The sequence below is a fragment of the Cervus elaphus genome, chromosome 22 (genome assembly GCF_910594005.1).
Source record: "Cervus elaphus chromosome 22, mCerEla1.1, whole genome shotgun sequence".
Classification (NCBI taxonomy): Eukaryota; Metazoa; Chordata; class Mammalia; order Artiodactyla; family Cervidae; genus Cervus; species Cervus elaphus.
This window is the reverse complement of record NC_057836.1, coordinates 51141123-51157822: the sequence shown is the minus strand read 5'-3', so window position 1 is coordinate 51157822 and position 16700 is coordinate 51141123. Positions and strand designations below refer to the sequence as shown.

General features: G+C 48.7%; 1 protein-coding gene across 4 annotated transcripts in view; it reads left to right on the top strand.

Moving 5' to 3' along the window:
- Nucleotides 1-12508: 12508 nt before the first annotated feature.
- The window catches only part of CHST11 (carbohydrate sulfotransferase 11), a 265295-nt gene continuing 261103 nt past the window's right edge, over nt 12509-16700 (top strand). The window contains exon 1 of one of the 4 annotated variants that reach the window (XM_043881859.1): nt 12509-13175. In XM_043881859.1, the coding sequence (XP_043737794.1) occupies nt 13073-13175 (103 nt within the window). In that variant the 5' untranslated portion in view covers nt 12509-13072. Of the gene's footprint in view, nt 13191-16700 lie in introns of all 4 variants that reach the window. The other 3 variants (XM_043881858.1, XM_043881861.1, XM_043881860.1) reach the window with 3 other exon arrangements.

The following is a 16700-nucleotide window of genomic DNA, read 5'->3' as shown; positions in this document are numbered from 1 at the left end:
GCCACGGCCCTGCGCTGAATGTGGCTGCAGGGAGGCTTCTTGCCGCCCTCCCCTCCAAGTTACTTACGGAAAGAATGGCATGACCGCCTCCCTCTGCTCAGAGTCTGATATGCCCCTTGGGTCTGATCCTTCATCTCTGGCTGGGTCCCAAGGTGGAGCTGGGAACAGGTGGCTCCTCTGGTCTTCAAGGTCACAACATCCTATGAGGAGTAAACTCTAGAATCGGGGCGACCAGGCCGGGTGGTTGTTAATGGTTAATGGGAGCTAAAGAAATACAGTCTTCATCTCTCTTGTAAATCCTGGCTCCCAATACTGCTTCCTGCCTCATAGCTGACGAGTGATCTTTTTGCTTTCGATGAGCCCTTTCCTTCTGTGAGGAGACCCTGTGGCATTATTGTTGCTGTTCTTCAGTCGCTAAGTCATGTCCAATTCGTGTGACCCCCTGGGCTACAGTCCGCCACGCTCCCCTGTCCTTCACTATCTCCCAGAGTTTGCTCAAATTCATGTCCAATGAGTCAGTGACGCTGTCTAAACATCTCATCCTCTGCCACCCTTCTCCTCCTGCCCTCAAACTTTCCTAGCATCAGGATCTTTTCCAATGAGTTGGCTCTTCACATTAGGTGGTCAAAGTACTGGGAGCTTCAGCTTCAGCATCAGTCCTTCCAATGAATATTCAGGACTGATTTCCTTTAGGATTGACTGGTTTGATCTCCTTGCTGTCTCAAGAGTCTTTTCTAGCACCCCAATTAGAAAGTATTAATTCTTCAGTGCTCAGCCTTCTTTATGGACCAACTCTCACATCCGTACATGACTATAGTTTTGACTATATGGACTTTTGTTGGCAAAGTGATGTCTCTGCTTTTCAATATGCTGTCTAGGTTTGTCGTAGCTTTCCTTCCAAGGAGCAAGCATCTTTTAATTTCATGGTTGCAGCTACTGTCCAGGTTATTTTGGAGCCCAAGAAAATAAGATCTGTCTCTGCTTCCACATTTTCCTCTGCAACCTCACATTTCATTTCCGAAAGGATCATCTGCATTTGTACGATGTTCACAATGTAAATATGCTTCTATGAATATTGTGTCACAACAACTCAGCCACTGAGGTAAGCGTATTCATTGCACAGGTAAACTGAGACTAAAAGAAGGCTAGTTCATGGGCAGAGCTTGAATTTGAACTTATGTCTTTAGACTTGATGTCCAGTAAACTTCCTTTTTAAAAAAATTTTATTATTTATTTGGCTACACTGGGACTTAGTTGTGACATGCAGGATCTTTAGTTGCAGCATACAGACTCTTTGTTATGACATGTGGGATCTAGTTCCCAGCCAGAAATTGAACCTGGACCCCCTGCACTGGGAGCTCGGAATCTCCTCCATTGGACCACCAGTGAAGTCCCGAGTAAACTTCTGACCTACCTGACATTCCTTGCTGGCCAGAGACAACTTTACCGTTGTTTGTATGCTGTGGACAGGTACAGATGTAGTTAAAAAAAAGTAATCTTTTCTTAATGGTCCACAAAGATGTCCAATCTTAATCTCTGGAATCCATAAATATGTGACCTTATATAGCAACAGGAACTTTGCAAATGTGACTAAGTTAATGATTTTGAGATGGGAAGGTCATTCTGATTATCTGGGTGGACTCAGATAATAAGGCCTTATTAGGAAGGAGACAAAAGCATCAGAGTCAGAGAGACAGAGATTGGAAGATGTCATGCAGTGGCTTTGAAGGTGGAGGACAAGGCTACAAGCTAAGGAATGCAAGTGGCTTCCAAAAGTTAGAGAAGACAAAGAAACACATTCTTCCTAGAGCTTCCAGAACTGACACAGCCCTGATGACACTTTGATTTTAGCCCACTGAGATTGACTTCCCACTTCTGACCTCCAGAGCTGTACGATGATAAATCTGTGTTATTTTAAGCCACTAAATTTTTGGAAATTTGTTACAGAAGCAGTGGGAAATGAATCCATCTGGCATCCTGTCTTGTAGTAGAATCCATCTTGGCCTCTTGGGGTGGTGACCTCTTGGGGGGGTGGCCTCTGGGGAGCCCCCTGCCCCTACTCTTGCTTCTTGTGGTATGGGTGGGACTGATCTCATATCTGGCTCCAGGATGAACATACTATCCAGAGCTGGCCGATGAGAGCACCATGATCTCTGTCCCAGTGACAGGTGACCACAGCCGGGCCCAGCCAAGTGAAGCACTGGACACTTGCTGGAGCTGATCAGAAGGAGGCAGGCACTTCTCACAGGGGATGCAGTGCTGAAGAAGGTAAGCCTGGAGCTTACCTGGTGGCCAGCTGAGAATGAGGACAACACACAGGTGAGCAGGCAGGATGCTGCAAAGAGACCCGGTCCTTAAGACATGTCTTCAAAGCTTGAATCCACTCATGCCTAAAGCTGGCTTTGCCCCTTGAAGTTCCCTTTTGGTTCATCCTGGTTGGAACTGGATTTCTGACTCCTAATGTCTCTGACTAATACAGTTGCTTGGGCTGGAGTCACTTAAATGGTATCACTGGGTGATTGATTTTGGTGAAGATCAACACTATTGAGCGTAATCTAGTACTACTCAAGAGGAGGAGTGTTCTGGTCTAAGTGGTACTGACGTTGCAGTTAAAACCAGGGAGAAGAGATGGCTCCTTCCCCACCTCCCCAGAGATTGTTACCACTGAGAGTTACTACCTGAGTCCTTTTACTTGCGAGTGTGTTAGTCGTTCAGTCATGTTGAGCTCTTTTTGCGACCCCATGGACTGTAGTCCACCAGGCTTCTCTGTCCATGAGATTCTCCAGGCAAGAATACTGGAGTGGGTGGCCATTCCCTTCTCCAGGGGATCTTCCCAACCCAGGGATCGAACCTGGGTCTCCTACACTGGCAGGCAGATTCTTTACCATCTCAGCCACCATGGAAGCCCTTTTACTCAACATATCCTAACAAACACTTAGGTATCTGGATATTGCCTTTCTCTGGCTTTATCTCAGGTGCCTACTGAGTCCCAGGGGAGGAGAATGATTTGTTTTAAGCCGCATGATCAGTTGGTGGCTGACCTCCTGCCTCTGAGTCACAGCACTGCACTCTCTCTGAGGCATAATCCTTCTGCTCCCTTGGCTCTGAAAATTCACACCCTGCTGTGCGCAATTAGTCCTTGCTGCTCTCCCTTGCTGATCAGCATTCTTAGTTTCATTTTCAGAGCCCTGGGTTTATCATTATTATAATGAGATTATTTAACATCTTGAATATTAAAAATTTGACTCCACAGAATAAGATTTGTGTTCCAAGGTGCTTGCTGTTTGCCAGCGCCCAACATTCAATCTGCTCTTTTTTGAGAAATATCATTTTGAGGGCAATACATCCCACTCCAACTCCTGGCAGAGGTCATGTATAAAAGGATCTCTGTTTGAGTTCCAATTATTAATGGCACTGATCTGATCCAACTACAGGAATCTGGAAATATCAGGTTTCAATTCAACCCGCCCCAGAATCTTAAAGTTTGCTTAGTCCCAACTTTGCAATTCTTTAAACCATAAATTTTTCCTATAATTTAAAGATGTCTTTTTAGGGAGTTCCCTGGTAGCCTAGTGGTTAGGATTCTGGGCTTTCATGGCTGTGGCCTGAGTTCAATTCCTGGTCAGGGAACTGAGATTCTGCAAGCTGAGGTGTGGCTAAGAAATAAGCTAATTAATTAAAAATTACTTGAAGATGTCCTTTTAAAATTAAGACAATTTCATAGAGCAAGTCAAGGTTCACAGCAAAAGTGAGGGAAAGTAGAGATTTCTCATATACCTGCCCCCACTCATGCACTACCTACCTGCCATTTATCACAGCTGATGAAGTTGTATTGACACATTATAATCACCCAAAGTCCATAGGTTCCATGAGGGTTTGCTCACCATTATGGTATCATACAGAGTGTTTTCACTGTCCTAAAAATCCTCTATGACCCAACTATTCATTCCTCCCTCCCCCAATCCCTGGCAACCACTGATCATTTTACTCTTTCCATAGTTTTGCCTTTTTCAGAAAGTCATATAGTTGGATTCATAGAGTGATTTGCTTTTTTTTTCACTTAGAAATACACATCATTCCTTGCATTTTCCCAGGGAGAAAGTGAGCTTTGAAAAGTCAAATATGTGTCAATCAGAGTTCTTGGTTAAAGGCAACTACTACTCTCCTAGCCAAGAAGATCATGAATATTTTAAGGACTGTTCAGTAGCTCACAGGGATCAGGGAGGTCAGAGAAGCAGAGAGCTGTCTCTTTAACTAGAACCAAGTCCTTAGGGGCTGCTCCAGTAAAGACATCACTATTACCGTCTGTGGTGGGTTGTGGCAGGACTGGTGGATGTCATACTTTATACCTTGTACGTGACCACACTGGGTATCAGTCCCACTGCTAGGATAGAGGACACCTGTACTCCCGAGGGGGCTGTTCAAAGGGAAGCATATCATTTCATGCAAACCTTCGCTACTCTGATACACTAATACAGCAGCTTTTTGTGTTGGTTTGCTTCTCTTAAATTATTGAGTTTGTATCTTTCCTCGTTCTATTATCAAGTTATATTTCCTTTCTGTATGTGTGAAGAATCCTGTCCGTGGTTTTTGTCCATGTCTACTGAGTCTTGATGACATTATTAGTTATTCATATGAGCTCTTTATATACCATAACTTCACCCTTCATTTTTCTCTTTTTCTATCTTTCTCGCTCTCCCCCTTCCTCCTTTATTCATCTTCCTTTCTCTCTCCCTCCCCCCTTCTTCCTCCTTCCTCTCTGTCTCCCTTAATGAATGTTTCCATCATGATTTTACTTGCTATTTAACTTTGCTCCTTTTCTTTTGATATACAGGAGTTTAGTATTTTGAAGACAAGTATGTAACAAATATTTCTCAGGCTGCCCACATAATGCAAGAGATTGTTTTAGGAAAAAAACATCTTTCACCCTAAATATTTAGATAATTCCTCTTTTTGTGTGTCCTGACACCTCACACTACTTTTGAGTCAGTAGATTTATAGAGTCCTTTCATCTCCACCGAGGGTCATAAACAACTCTGAGAGGCATGGTTTTTCACTACACCCCAGGGCAAAAAGAAAAAAACAAAGGTGAATATTGATTGAACCAATCTTTTATGCAGACTCAACTTATCCTCCCATCTAAATGACTGTTGTAGGGTGAGAGGAGAAGGGATGTTAAACCATGATTTAAAAGTCACCGAGATTTGACCTGCACTAGGAAAGGCTGTGAAAGGGAGCATGTCTGTGAGTGCAAAGGCCAGAATCTAGATGACTAGTGGAAAATCTCTCCATTAACTCCTGGTTGGTGGACCCCCTAATTCCCCTGCGTTTATATGACCTCTGCCCCCAAGCTCCTTGAAGGGTTGATCTTGATTAGATTGATCTTGATAAGAAGATCTAGGTGAGGTGCTGTTCAATGTTTGAAGTATGGATACAGACATGTTGATTCACCCTGAAGTGTGGGTCTTGGTGCCACATAATTGTGGTTCAAATCCACGTCCTACAAGCATATGACACAGTGCCAACGTGAGCAAGCCCCTTAATCTTTCTGAGGCTCAGTTTTGTCATCTGTGTAATGGGATGTGGGGATTTCCAGGTGGTTTGGTGGTAAAGAATCCACCTGCCAATGCAGGAGATGGGCAGACGCAGTTTGGTCCCTGGGTTGGGAAGATCCCCTGGTGGAGGGCATGGCAGCCCACCCCAGTATTCTTGCCTAGAAAATTCCTTGGACAGAGGAGCCTGGTGGGCTACAGTCCCTGGGGTTGCAAAGATCTGGACACGACTGAGCGGCTGAGCACGCACACGCAACACGCGTAACGGGATGCTCATGCCGTCTTTGTGTGATTGAGATGAGGCTTAGTGGTGGTGTGTGTCACATGTTAGCAGTGTCTGGCCCGGGGTAGGTAGCAACAGGAGACCATTGTAACATATCAGGAAATTAACTGGCAAGTCCTCATGGGTCATCTGCTGAGTATTTAGCAGATGTCTGTGGCAACAGGTCCCAGCTTCACTCTTCCAGAGCTTATGCAGTGTGGCCTAGGAGATGGGGTACAGCTCACCAAATGACCCCCAAATATATGGCAGTGCTGAATTACAGTGTTCTCGTGCGTGCTCAGCTGTGTCTGACTCTTTGTGACCCCATGGGCTGTAGCCCGCCAGGCTTCTCTGTCCACGGGTTACTCCTGGCAAGAATACTGGAGTGGGTTGCCCAGAGGATCTTTCCAACCCAAGGATCAAACCCATGTCTCCTGTGTCTCCTGCATTGGCAGGCAGATTCTTTACCACTGAGCCGCCTGGGAAGCCTGCTGAATTATAGAGGAGGGGTCTAACACAAGCAGGAAGAGATCTCCATAGGCTGAAGTAGGTAAGGGTAACATCGTGGAGGAAGTAGAGGTTTAATTGGGGTTTGGTGATTTAAGAAACATATTCTCTTTTTATTAGAATAGTTTTCCCTCTGAAAATGAAAATAGTTGTACAGTTTTCCTTTTTAAAAAATAATATGTACTCTTTAAAAAACACTTACAGAATACAGTAAATCAATTAAAAACAACTCAATACCCAGGAATACCTACTATTAATACTTTCTTGTATAATATATACATTTGTTGTTGTTATTTAGTTGCTAACTTGTGTCCACTCTTTGCGACCCCCATGGACTGCAGCCTGCCAGGCTCCTCTGTCCACACGATTTGCAGGCTACAGTCCATGGGATTTCCCAGGCAAGAATACTGGAGTGGGCTGCTATTTCCTTTTCCAATAATATACATATATATGTACATAAATTTATTTATATCTGTTTTTCCGAAAACAGGAGCAAATAAACTCACTGTGTTTTAACATTGTTAACTGTTTAGTCACTTTACTTTTTAGTAACTGTAGAGTATTCCATCATATGGAAGTTTTATAGTTTGTTCAGCCAAACCCTAATTATTAGGCACTTTGGTGGTTTTAGCACAAAGTACATGAATGTTCTGACTCAACAATTACTTGGTGATTTTGGACAAGTTATTGCTGGATCACTTTTCAGAAATGTTATAAAATTTGTATCAATTTATAATCACTTCCACCATCAGTATGTAGGGCTTCTCTCTTCTCCACACCCTTCCCAGCACTGGGTTTCATCAATATTTTATAATCTTTGCAGGCTGCTAGGTAAAAATCATATCATTCATTTAATATGTATTTCTAAACTGCCTCGTGTCTACACTGTCATATTAGGTTTGATACGGACATGGTCACAGGGGTTCCCAGAGCTCAGAGACCACTGGAAAAAGACACATTAAATAAGTGCCCCATGAGATTTTTCAGTAGTGTAACCTCATGTCTATCTGAGGACCGAGGAGGTGGCTACTCTTTTTGGCCTCTGTTAACTCACGGAAGGATACAGTGATGGGATGATTCAGGAGAGAAAGATGAACTCAGTCAGGCTTTTCGGCCCTCACTTCTATAGCATCCTTGGAATGTCTTGAGGACTGCACCATGCCTATGGGGATTTATATCCTGGTGTGGCATCCTTTGATTGTACAACATTGCTTGGGGTAGTGTCCGAGGGTCCGACGGTCTGACAGGCCTCTCTCCTCAGTAGGGGAGGGAGAGGAGTCTCCTGGGCCTAAACTGGGAGGTAGGGCAAAGGCAGCATCAGAAAGCAAAATAATAATAGTGCCCCTTTCTTCTCTTCTTCCTCTACTTCCCTCCTTCTCTACTTCTTCCCCCGTCCTTTCTTTCCTCCCCACCTTGTTTTGAAAGGCCAGGGAAGGGGAGCCTCGCTCGAGCATGTCATGAGTGACCCACTTGTGTACTTGTGGTTTACCTACCAGGAGGAGGGTTGTACCCTCGGGCCTCCACACGCTGTGGGCACATGGCTTCTTATTCAAGTCCACAAATATTTACTGTGCCCTGGTTAACTGAGAGACTTTGTGCTGGAGGTGCCAGAGAGATGCAGAGAGGCAAAGCCCCTCCTGGGAGGGGCGCGTCTGGGGCCCCTGCCTGAGGTCGGCCCAAGACATGCCCCCCTTCCTCAAGGATGCAAAAGAACTCTCTGTCTTCCAGTGCCCTGGGCCCAGGTCTCTCTCCAGAAACGGGCAGCCAGTTGTGCCAGATCTGAACAAGACGGTACATTGAAGGTGTCACCTACAGAAACGGGATAGAGTTCAGCCTGCAGGTACTGGTGGGCTTGGCAAGTGTCTGCGTTCACTGCTGATGGCACACACAAGTCAGAATTCTGATTTTGGATCCATCCCTTCCTCGCCTCTGAATTTCCCAAGATCATCCACACACAGAGCCCTTTCTCCTCGACAGTTTCTAGGGGCCATGCAAGGTTTTTTTTTTTTTTTTTTTTTCATGCAAGGTTTTGAAATAGACAGACCCCAGTCTCATTTGTGTGTTGTTTTACCTGGAGAGTGGGCTTCCCAAGTGGCTCAGATGGTAAAGCGTCTGCCCGCAATGCGGGGAGACCCAGCTTCGATCCCTGGGTCGGGAAGGTCCCCTGGAGAAGGAAATGGCAACCCACTCCAGTACTTCAGACTGGAAAATTCCATGGACAGAGGAGCCTAGTAGACTACAGCCCATGGGGGTCACAAAGAGTCGGACATGACTGAACGACTTCCCTTTCCCTTTCACCTGGGGAGTAAGGGTCATGCCTCACAATCAACCAAGGCTTATCCAGGCCTCACCCTGAGGCGGTGCTGATGGGCAGAAGCTCTTGGGGTGAAAGGGAATTTAGAAAAATGATTAAATGAGGTCTGAAGAAGGGTAGGGGGATTGCAGCTAGGAGGGTTATTTCCCAAATGCTTTGGGCTCTCTGACTTCCTAGTCTGGGTGGGATGGGGAGCAGTGCGTGAGTAGTTCTGGCTGATAAATGGCGAGTAGAAGTGACATGTGTTTCTTCTGGGTGGGAATCACTGAATTGTGGGGGCCGGAACTTCAAGAGATCCTCTTTTCTTGGGCACTGCCAGGTTCTAGGTAGGGCTACTTCGGCTTCATCCTGTGTGTGGTATTCCATGAGTCCAGCCCCTTTCACCTGATTCCAGGTGAGAAATCGGGGAAGGCTTCCTGGAAGAGGTGGTAGTGTCACCTGTCAGAACTTACTCTTCACTGTATGTTTGGGCCTGTGTGCCTGTGTGCTCGGCTGTGTCCGACTCTTTGCGACCCCTTCACCACTGCGCCACCTGGGAAGCCCACGTTTGGTCTGTGACCCACAGCAGACACGTGGTGGAGTTAAGACCTAAGCCCTAGTTGTTCTGAGCCAGTGATTTAGGGCTCATTTGTTACTGTAGCATAACCTTGCCTGCTCTGAAGGCTACACTGGGAAAACAAAAAGCTTGATTGCAGAGGCAGCCTTCCATTGACCCCTCTGCAAAATTCAAAATATCAGGGCTTCCCTGGTGGTATAGTAGATTGGAATCTGCCTGCCAATGCAGGGAACATGGGTTTGATCCCTGGTCTGGGAAGATTCCACATGCCATGGAGCAAATAAGCCCAGAGCCACAACTCCTGAAGCCCAAGGGCCCTAGCGCCTGTGCTCCTCAACAAGAGAAGCCAAGGCGATGAGAAGCCTGTGCACCACAACTAGAGAGCAGCCCCTGCTTGTCGCAACTAGAGAAAAGTCTGAGCAGCAACGAAGACCCACCACAGACAAAAACAAAATAAGTAAAGCAGTAATTAAAAGACAAACAGAATATCAAACCTCCTTTCTCCTCTGTTTTATCAGTCACCATTTTCCTTTATCTGGTCAATATTTATCATGTAGCATGCATAAAAGATACAATAAAGCTTTGTAAGGAGAGGGATGGAAAGAAAGCAATGACTACACTTGTGGTTGGGAAGTTTATTGCAGTGTGATGAAGAGACAAGAAATTAGAACTTATCTCTCACCTCTAACATGCACAGAACAACAGAATTGCAGACCATTACCACTGACCATGACCACAGACTTTAGAGGGGATCTAATTTAACTTCCTAGTCCAAGAAAGTATCACTTCTCCATCTCAGACTTATTTGTACCTACCAGGCCAGTTGCTCTGCTGAGCACTGGGGAGAAACAGAGACGAATAAAACTCAGCTTAGTAGGTACAGCGACCCAAGAGGGGTTTAGACCTACTGCTCAGAACATAGAGGGGGGAAAGAGGCAATTCCAGGTGAGAAATCAGGAAAGGCTTCTTGGAAGAGGTGGTAGTGTCACCTGTCAGAACCTTATTCTTCACTGCATGCTGTGTATTCTTGCCTGTATGCTCAGTTGTGTCTGACTCTTTGCGATCCCATGGACTGTAGCCCACAAGGCTCCTCTGTCCATGAGAGTCTCCAGGCAAGAATACTGCAGTGGGTTGCCATTTTCTCCTCTTGGGGATCTTTTCTACCTAGGGATCGAACCTGCGTCTCCTGCATCTCCTCTGTCTTCACAGGCAGATTCTTTACCACTGGGCCACCTGGGAAGCCCATGTTTGGGTCTGTGAGAATGCAGAAATGGATTCAAGACATGGTTCCTCATTCTTCCTCACCACATGGGCTAACTCAACCCCCCGACCCATCAGGGATTCCGCTTCTGACCTCTCCCTGTGACTTCCCAGACAGCCTTATGCGTGTCCAGGCTCTTCTCCTGGTACAGTGTGGTCTCTGCCCTGGGAGATGAGGGACCAATTGGGTAACCTGGAAGCAAAGCCCAGCCTGCTGTGTAAAACTAGGAGTTAAATGAGAGCCTGCTATTCCAGACCAATCTCTGCAAATGCCCATCGCGTCATGCTACCTGCAGGGATTCCCTGCCCTGGTCAAGGATGAGCGGGTGGGTGGGTAAGTCATTTCCCATCCCTGGGCTTCTGGGGGTGGAAGTCACTGGGGAATGTACTGGATCTTGTTCAGCTTGACTGCCTTTATTATGCAGCTCATTTACAAGTGAGCACAAATTAATACAGTACAAACTGGCTACATAAATATTGTGCTGTAATTGATTGTCTTCTTGTAATCAAAGGCAAGGCTGCTGACTTTGTTAGTTTCTCTGCTTTGCAACTGCTGGAGGAAGACTTTGTGGGGAAGGTTGTTGAGGTGGTTTTTGCTGCATGTATCTGTTTGCATGTGGTGTCTCTGACGTATTGAGAGAAGGATAAGGCCCATCACATTCAGATTCAATAAGTATCAAATGCTTGCTACATGAGAGGCAAAGACCCATTATCTTATTTTGTTATTAATTGCATTCATAGTAGTAAAGCTTTGATGAAAAAAGTGAAAGCGTTAGTTGTATCTGACTCTTTGCCACCCCGTAGACTGTAGCATGCCAGGCTCCTCTGTCTATGGGATTCTCCAGGCAAGAATACCAGAGTGGGTAACCATTCCCTTTTCCAGGGGATCTTCCAGAGCCAGGGATCAAAGGCAAATTCTTTACCTACTGAGCCACCAGGGAAACCTAAAGCTTTGATAATGTGTGCAAAACTTAGTCTTTACAATAACTTTTTTCCTGGTATATGTTATTGTTAGAATTTAAATAATCCTTTAACTTTTAAAAACATTCTGGAAATTTATAAGGAAAATAAAAGGCTATAACAGTCTTCTCTCTTTGCTTACCGAATTCCCAAAGGGCAGAACAAGATCTTCCATTCTAGGTAGTTATATGAGCCACTACAGTAACCGATTTTCTCCAGCTAGTACTGGGTAGGTGACACAGTGATCCCTGCACTGTTTACCTGTATCCACCTTGGCTGCTAAACAACCTAAACGCACGGAATTGGAATTTTAAAACCACGTCACACAACACAAGAAAGCAACGCCATCTTTCCATTTACCTGCCAGGGCTAAGGCGGGCTGGTTTTTTCCCCAGCAGTTAGTTGTCCTGGGAGTGACTCCGTGGGGGCATCCTCTCCCATCCACCCCGCTAAGTCTCGCACTTTGAGGATGCAGAAGGAGCTCTGTTCTTTGGAAAATCAGACTTCGAAAATCCACAAAACCTCCTTTGCCCTGATTGGGGTGTGTGTGTGTCTGTGTGTGTGTGTCTGTGTGTGTGTGTGTGTCTGTGTGTGTGTGTGTGTCTGTGTGTGTGTGTGTAACAGTTTTCCTAACCTTGACCTGAAGTCAGACGTCTTTAACCCCTTTCCAAAACGTCGCTCGCGCTGGGCTGCCATTGGAAAGGGGAAAAAAAGGAAAAAGAAAAACGAAACCTCCCTATTCCGAGACTCGGGTAAAGAGCACTCGCTCCCAGGGGGCTTGGGACAACTTGCCGGCTACCCTGCCCAGGGCTTTGAAATCAGCACACCCGCCGGACCCCTTCGCGCTTCGCGTGCCCGACCCGCATCCCGCCACTTCCCTCTTCACACGCCAGCAGGAGGGGGTGGCGGCACCGAGGCGATTTTATTCGTGTGTTTTTCCTCCGGGTTTTGTCATAGAAACGCTGACACACCAGCTCCAGACGGCGGCCGGCCGGGCCGGGGACTGAGGGCCTTTGGGACCCTGCGGAGCGCGGCGCGCACTCCCCGGGAAACAGCTGGACGCGACCAAATCCCGGGTAGGGGCGCGGAGAGCGAGACGCTCCGCCCCGGCGCTCCGGTCCCGCCCTCCGCCCGGCTCTCCGCAGGCGCCCTCCCCTCGCCGGGGGCTGCGAGTTACGTTTGGTAAAACCCAGCCCCGGAATATATAGATCATTTGAGCGCAATGAAGTAGCCTTTGGAGGGGAGAGAGGGGGCCGGTCCGACAGCCACAGCGGCCAGCGCAGCGGCGGCGGCGGCGGCACCACCATCCGCATCACCGCTCGCACCCCAGTCGCCCGGCCCGCGAGGAGGCAGCGGCGGCCGCCGGCGGGAGCGGAGGCGGCGGCGGCGGCGAGGCGAGGAGGAGCCGCGGAAGGAGCAAGGGCGCTCAGCCGGCGGGTCCACGCATCTCAGCACTTCCAGAGCAACTCCGGCGCCTTCCACACCCCTGCCCGGGGCTGGGGTCTCCGAGTGCGGCCGCGAAGCCAACCCCTATCCTCCCAGCGATCCTTGCCCAGCCCTGTCCTGCGCCTCCCGGGCTCCGCTCCGCGCGGCGGGGTCCCCGCTCCTGCGCTCCGGGAGCGCCTCCCGGACACCCGGGTTCCCGCAGCTAGGACAAAGCCATGAAGCCGGCGCTGCTGGAAGTGATGAGGATGAACAGAATTTGCCGGATGGTGCTGGCCACTTGCTTGGGATCCTTTATCCTGGTCATCTTCTATTTCCAAAGTATGTTGCACCCAGGTAGGGGGCGCGTTAGCGTGGTTTTGTTGGATATTTTCTTCTTTCTCGTGCTCTCGCTCCCTCGCTCACCGTGGCTGGTTTCTGACTCTTCCAACCTTACCTCTTCTCTCTGGGCCACCTCGGGGTTCCTTGCTGACCGGGTCTGCCCGGATCCCCGAATCGGGATGGGGAGAAAAGATATACTCCTTCCTCTTCTTCCTCCCAACTCCAGGCTGGAGGATGGGACCACAGGGGCGGTAGATTTTTTTTTTTTTCTTTGTGTCTCTTGTCTGTCTACGAGGTAGCAGAGCAAGGTAGACGTTGTGGGAAGCTTCTGGGGGTGGAGGATCAGTTTGAAGAGAACGAAACTCCCTCCCCGCTTCTGCCGAGGTCCGAGGATGAAAGAGGCTCCGGGAGCCAGTCACCCCGCTCCCCAGAGAGCTGCCTCTTCCTGGCGGGGGGGGTGGGGGGCGGCGGACGGGCGGGCCGGGGACGAAGGGTGAGCGCCGGGCGAGGTTGCGGGTCTGGCCGCGAGCTTGGGAGCCTGAGGCTAGGCTCCCATGTGTGCGCGTTTCGGCGCCGCGTCGAGCAGGTGGAGGGAGAGATTGGGGGTGCCCGACATTGCCCCCGCCCCACCAGCTGGGGTTGGGTCCCGGCGCCGGCTGCTTGCCCCCGCGGTTCGGCTCCGCATTGACCTTGCGGCTGGTGCCACGGGGCCTGCTCCCTCCCTCACAGTCCGGCTCGCGACCCTGTGCTGGGGGGTACTCAGAGCCCCGGGATCGCGCCGCTTTAGTTTGGGAGGAAACTTTGGTCGGTTCTGGGCTGACCGTCAGTTGCACCCCCCCCCCCCCGCCCCTGCCCCTCACTCCTGGGTTCTGAGCATCCGGAATCCCCCGGCGCCCGCTGGGCCGTGTGGGAAGGAAGCCCGCCCCCACCCCACCCCGCGCCTCCCCGCAGTCCCGGGTGGCTTAGACAAGCTCCACACCTGAAATCTGGACTCGGAGAGGGACGAGGCTGCCCCTTCCGAGGGGCGGGAAGGAAAGTTTGGGAGGGACGGGCGGCCTGGAGAGTGGTGGCCCCGGGATCGCAGCTCCCCTCCGAAGCCCAACAGGTAAAACCTTCCTGAGAAGCTCCTGGGGAAACGGGCATCGCGCCGTGGAGTCGTGATCTCCCATGCCCTGGCCCCCAGCAGGCTCCCCCCGGACCACATGGGCTCCCAAATCTACCAATCACGCCTCCCAGCTGCCTTTCTCAGTATAGTCATGGCAATAATTTGCTTTTATAATTGCAAGGAGGGAGCTGGAAGCCCATTTCCTTCGAGGGCTATAGGGTTATGTTCTGCTGACCCAGAGGCAGCACCGAACTCATCTAGCCTGCATTGGGGGTGGCACAGGACCAAAGCTGTTCTTTCCATCAAACTTTGGGATTCCTTGACAGCTCGGACAGAAGGGCTCCTCTGCCTGGCTGGGCCTGGAGGAGTTGTTAAGGTGGCCCCTTGGCCAAGAGTAGGGTCTCAGTCTGGTGTGGCATGACACTTCCACATGGAGCCTCAGGACGGCGGAGCCGCTGGTAAAGGGTGGCTTTTGTTTGCAGCTGGGTATTTTTAGTTTCACGTCAGCAAGCTGCAGCGGTGTTTGCCTCCTCACCCAAACCAGTGGTTGGGAAACTTCTTAGGGAATTTAAAAATGGACCTGGCTTGCCTGCCGGCAGCCAGGCCGTGGTTGCAATGGGCAGGACCAGACAGACTGCCGTGTCCTGGGCCAGGCTCCGCCCGGAGGGCTGGGGGACTGGGTGGTGTGCAGATACACTGGGGGCCCAACAGCTCACACAGAGAGCTGAATGATATGGTCCAGACACTACAGATGTGTTTAGGCCACTTAAGTTTTGCCTGGACTGAATGTGCTGGGTAGTCCTCTGCGGAAATGCCTGGAGCAGTGAGGTGTATTAGTCTTCAGCAGGAATGGGCTGTAACTTCTCTGTACCTGTTAGTTGTCCAGGGAGATACTAACTAGTAAGACTATTGCTGCCCATGATTTTCAAGCATCCTGTGTTTCTCTTACCCTGTGTGAGATTTAGGAAATAACTTTCCAGCCAGGGATACCAGGAAGAAATTTCCAAGTTGTAACTGACACTTTGTGAAAATTTCCAGCCCTAGTTGGAATATTAAGTTGGCTTGAAAGTGGTGTTAGCTGCTTTCAGCCTGGCTTTTCGGTACCAGGGACAGAAGCTTTGCCAAGGCTTCCTAGATAAGGATTTGACATGCTTGACCCTCTGCTCTCAACCTTGGCTTCCCTTCCTGGTCCCCCTTCCAACCCCCAAATGGCATTTGTGGATTATTTGCTTATATGAGTATGTTCGTCTGTTATTTTCCGCCAGTCTATAGCAAAGACTACTTTCAATACGTTCTATTGAATGTAGAGCTGTATTGGTCTACATTCAACTGAAAGGTCTTCCTTATTTTGAATTATATATAATTGTTTCACTGTTCCATGAAAACTCCATGCCAGTAGTTTATTATGATATAGGACATAAAAATATACTTTGAAATTAATATTAAACATTTACAGCCCCCCACCCCCTCTCCACACACACATTTTATTGAACTAGGCTCTTGATGACAACCGATGCTATCTCTTTTTCCTCCTGCTTGGAATTTCCTTAAAAGTTAGCTGCTTTTTGCTTCTCTGATGGATTTTGGGTTGTGACAGCTGATCTTTTAGCCTGGCACTGCAGTTTCCATTTCTCCAGATCACCCTGGGAGAGGCAGAAGGGACCACAGCGTGGCACAGATTGTGTTGCTAAAAATTAGGAGCCCTCTGGCAGAGAGGCTATTTCTATTCCTATCTGAAATAGAAATGTAGTATTCCAAAAAGAAATGGATCCTTGACTTCATTGATGGCTAGAGAATACCTGGAGTGTGTGAGGAGGAAGGGAAAGAATAAACAGAGACAAGCTGGCGAGGGGCTGGCTGGCTGTTCCTCTGATTCTAATCTGGGGTTCATTGTCTTTTGTACTTTTCTAATACAGCAACTTGAGTCATTGATTTTTAATTTGGTTGTTGGGTCCAGCAGAAGTGGGCTCCTTGTCAGTACAGGCAGTTTTCTTTAGGTCTTTGACACTCTAAGTTAACAGTCTTAGGGCAGGGTCTGGGTTTTAGGCCCTGTTCTAATCTCAGTGTCCGGCACAGTGCCCGGCCCATGGTAGTTTCTCAATAAAGTATTTGCTGGATGAATGAATGAAGTGGCTAGATTCTAGGAGACCTGCTTCTCCAATTTTTGGGAGGTTGTATCAAACCTTGCCAAGAATGCCTCATCACTAAGTCTGGCTCTCTTGGGGGCGGGTGGGGCACTGGAGACAAGGTCTGGACACTTCTCTATCCTCCTGGTCTCTGAGATCCCTCAAGTCGTGGGTCAGGTTTAAGCTCATCACACCCCAGACAGAACACTCCCCTTGGCCTAGAGTTGCTGCCCCGAAGTGTGAGACAGTGAGGCTGGGTGTCTTGGGTAGGGGGAAGCTTGGTCTCTTTTAGCC